Consider the following 4,143-nt stretch of genomic DNA (forward strand, 5'->3'; position numbering starts at 1 on the left):
ATTTTGAAGGGTAAAATAGGAATATATAAATTATGTCATGGTGGTAGTTACACCATATTTTGGCTTTATATATAGTATAGATATACTATTGACATAACGTATGATGTGAGAGTAATTTAAGTGTGAGTTGTTCGAAAAAATTAGTGGAAGAAGATTCCAATTATCACTATACTACAACATGTGTGATCAGTATGTGGTGAATTATTTACCAATCAATGCCGCGGAATCTTAATTTATAAAACTCTTTTCTTCAATCACAACATCACTCATGCATGTTCATTGGGGAATGTTAATATATATTTTAATATGTATAAAAGTTTATATTAAAAGTAGACATTACTTTCAGTGTCCATAATCCTTTTGCAATGTTAAAGAAAACCACCAATTTCAACAAAGAATTATATAATGAAAGACCCAACTTTAAGGATCAATCATATTATCAGAACTTGTTAAATTATTCATTGCCAAAAAATTAAGTATTATATTGTTTAAGAATTAAGTAGGCACATCTTGTAATTCTTTGAATGCATAATTTTCAATAAAGAGTATCATCTCGAAGATTTTTATTCTAGGCCCTTAGGACTGAACATTATGAATGATTTTAAGAAAATATTTTAGTAAAAATTGGTTAATAATATAGTTTATTTGGAGATGCATCTCTATCAGTGTTGTAAAAACTAGTTCGTGACAGCTGGTTCAACCAGTAAACTGGTCACAATACCGATACGATACAATAATTATATCATTCGTGCAATCATATTGGTTAAAACCAATTGAAACTGGTCATGTCGACCAATTTTCAATTGAACTGTACAAGTCATTCTAAACGATTTTATTTAAAATTATTATATATGTATCTAACTGTATCAGTATCTGATTTAACTAGTGAACAACCAGTTGAACTGCTATACCACATACTATATCGTGATCCGATTGATTAGAGGTACTAATAACATTGATGTCTATCCACTAATTGTTTTAGTGATCTATTCTGGAATATTGAGATCATGATTTGCGTGAAAAACAGTGTGGGCCATAACCCTTCTGATCCATGATGAAAGGGACTCAGATTAATAAATTGGCTAGGTCCCATCTACGTTGCAAAAAACACACTTGCTTCATTCATATTTATAATTTGGGAGTTTATGAACATGCATGGGAATATGTTACTTTCTCTCATTACAAGTTCACATTAAGATTTCATAACTAAAGTGAACACATTGCATTTCACATTTTTTTAGATAAGACACAATGTGTGTTTCGAAAAAATATATTTTACTAGTATAATCCGTCTTCTAATTCATAACCAAGATTTATGGATTTTGTTATAGTAAGTCCTTCTTAACATGAACAAATATATTAACTATGTTGAGTTAGCTAAAAAATATGATTAATGATTGATGACTTATTAGATGTAACTGAGACTCCAATATCCAAAACCCTTAGCTAGGTCATTTTAAAGGCACTTTGTCCTTAAGTGCATACAAGTTGACCATTGTATGTGTACTGCTTTACTCTTTGTTTTTGTAGTCGTCATCCATAAATGTCAGAGATTGAGATAGGAGAGAGAGTGTCAACTTAATATCTAAGGTTTCATATCTCAAAGTATATCCCGCACCTATTACAATGAAGTAAAAATGGAAAAGTAATGATTGTTTAATTTTTTAATTGATGTGACATGTTTTTTTTAGTATGAGACATGTTTTTTTGTACCAAGGGTATTCTTTACTTTTTTGGGTAAGGAAGTAATCTCTTTCAGGTTCGTGATTGCCTCTTCCAACAAGTGTCACTTTCAGGAATCAAACTCTCGATATTGGGGATCCAGTTGGGTCGTACACTACTAGACCAACGACTTATTGGTTATTAAACACGAGAAATAATTGTTCCCACCTTAAAGTGCACAAATAGTCATATGATTGGTATAACAATACACAAGTACTCTACAAGAGAAATAATAATAGCTCATACACATATCATACTTACTTTTAGGCGACAAACATGTGAAAGGACCTTAGCTACACACATATTTATGGAACTTCATCAATCATCACTTAATGCAAGATCCTGAACTAGCAAGGTTCAGGTTTTCTAATGGAATATCTACTCCCCCCTCTTTATTCCAAATTTCAGAACATAATTAAATGCATGGAATAATTGTTTTTGGCCTTAAAATGCATGGAAAAATTCATTAACCTCATCACATAAATGAACTTCCACTACCCAATTATATATATATATATACATCAAAATCAACCCTAGTACCCTACTAATTATGTATATGTAGTACCAAATGCCAATGCTCAAGAGTACTCAAAGCTTGAAGGAATGATAGTTTTTGCAACTATTGATGAAGATGTTGTTGAGGATGCTAATGATGACATGATGAAAGCATCAATGTACTCCACATGATTGGTTTCCACTAGAGTTTGATCATCTTGTGGACAAATACTAGGTGTATAACACTGAATTCTTGCAAGAGCTTCATGTTGTTCTAGTGAAGCAGATGAATTATAAGGGATGCTACAAACATAATCTTCAATGCTATCACATACTTTTGGCACAGTAAGATTGGGTTCCACCAAGTCATAATGCTGCAGTGTACTTGGACTGATTAATTTCTCAACATCACTTTTGGTAATTTGAAGTTCTTGATTTGGATTAAGATGAACAGGTACACTTCCTAATGACCATGAATCTTCAAAGAAAGATGGATTATTGGATGATACTGTTTGTGGCATTGGATTCTGAATATGTAGGAAATTGGTGTTATAATTGTTAATGTCTAATTTGATATCATTATGATCACAATTACCTTGTAGGATTGGGGATGGGATTGGAAGGTACAACTGGTCTAGGTGATGATAATGATGATGAGAATTTAGGATAGGGTTTTCAGTACTTAAAGGGTAGAAACTTTCCACAGAACCATTGCCAGAAAATGTGGATAAAGAAGGAACAACATCATGAGAAAGTAGTTTCTTCTTTATGCTTGAATTCCAAAAGTTTTTCACCTCATTATCTGTTCTTCCTGGTAGGTGCTTTGCAATCTGAGCCCACCTGTCCAATAACAATACCCTCTTGTTGAAAACAGTGATGAATTAACTAAGGAACTTTTTTTTTATAAAAAAGTGATTTTGTATTGTTATTCATGAAAAGAAAAAAATGTGGAATTTAAAGGAAAAGAAAAGTAAAAAAGCTAGCTAGAACAATGGCTGAAATTTTACCTGTTGCCTAGAATACTATGAAGTTCTATGATGAGGGTTGCTTCTTGAGCAGAGAAGCTTCCACGTTTCAAATCAGGTCTTAGATAATTTATCCATCTTAATCTGCAACTTTTTCCACACCTTTGCAAGCCTACACGCCATGAAATAACCATGTAAAAGCTCAAGATATACAAGTTTTAAGAACTAAAAAAATAAGAAGGAAAGTGTTTTATGCACAACATGTATTTTCTCTTGATAGTTATAAAGTGTTTGTACACAAAGATAAAGAATATGTGAGTGACAGAAATAAGTGTATACTCCATAAAATATCAAATTATATGATCTTGAAAAGATGTTGATAGTTTAATTACCAGCAAGTTTTGGAACAGTACTCCAGCATCCATGTCCATAAGTTGTGATATAGTTGATGAGTTTTTCATCTTCTTCAGGTGACCATAACCCTCTTTTGACCTTCTGCTTGTTGCAGCAAGAGTGATGCCCCATATCTCCCTCCTTTGCAAAGTCTCAATGAGGGAATATATAACCTTATATAGGGTTTGTAGTTGTAGCCCTAGTTTAGAAAGAGGTAATGTGAAAGTGTGAAAAGAATGGTGTGAAGGGAGAGTGAGAAGAAATGGGATGAAGAAGTGAGAGTAGAGTGAGGTGGTGAATTTAATGTGAGAGGTGTAGCATTGTGGCCCAGTTAGGGTTTGTAGGAAAGGGATAAAAGTTGCAGTGTAACCCTGCAAGAGTTGTAGGTCTTATAATAGATCCTTTCTTTGCTCACTTAGGTATGGGTTGGCTTCTACATGTGTCACACATGCAGGCTCATGGGACCCTCTATGTTAATGACTTAATGGCTTCACATATTACAACCGACATAGAAGATTTTAGAGTCATCTCAAAAGTATTTCATAGTCTTGAAATATTCGTTTATTTT

The 4,143-nt window shown here is 32.9% G+C and overlaps 1 protein-coding gene across 1 annotated transcript; it reads right to left on the reverse strand.

Moving 5' to 3' along the window:
• Window positions 1-1,945: 1,945 nt before the first annotated feature.
• LOC109341899 (transcription factor MYB26-like) lies at window positions 1,946-3,930 on the reverse strand. Its single transcript, XM_019579871.1, has 3 exons — window positions 3,575-3,930; window positions 3,225-3,354; window positions 1,946-3,057 (listed from the first exon to the last, which is right to left on the reverse strand). Exons 1-3 carry the CDS (start codon window positions 3,705-3,707, stop codon window positions 2,301-2,303), a joined length of 1,020 nt encoding a protein of 339 aa, XP_019435416.1. The 5' UTR covers window positions 3,708-3,930; the 3' UTR covers window positions 1,946-2,300.
• Between the last annotated feature and the right edge of the window lie 213 nt (window positions 3,931-4,143).

This window comes from Lupinus angustifolius, unplaced genomic scaffold (assembly GCF_001865875.1).
Source record: "Lupinus angustifolius cultivar Tanjil unplaced genomic scaffold, LupAngTanjil_v1.0 Scaffold_843, whole genome shotgun sequence".
NCBI classification, from domain to species: Eukaryota; Viridiplantae; Streptophyta; class Magnoliopsida; order Fabales; family Fabaceae; genus Lupinus; species Lupinus angustifolius.

Bases quoted from the DNA above. Each gene is read 5' to 3' on its own strand.
- LOC109341899 (XM_019579871.1), bottom strand. From the start codon at position 3,707: ATGGGGCATCACTCTTGCTGCAACAAGCAGAAGGTCAAAAGAGGGTTA. The intron at 3,355-3,574 runs GTAATTAAACTA...CATGGCGTGTAG, and splicing joins TACTGTTCCAAAACTTGCTG to GCTTGCAAAGGTGTGGAAAA. The intron at 3,058-3,224 runs GTAAAATTTCAG...GTTATTGGACAG, and splicing joins CATAGTATTCTAGGCAACAG to GTGGGCTCAGATTGCAAAGC.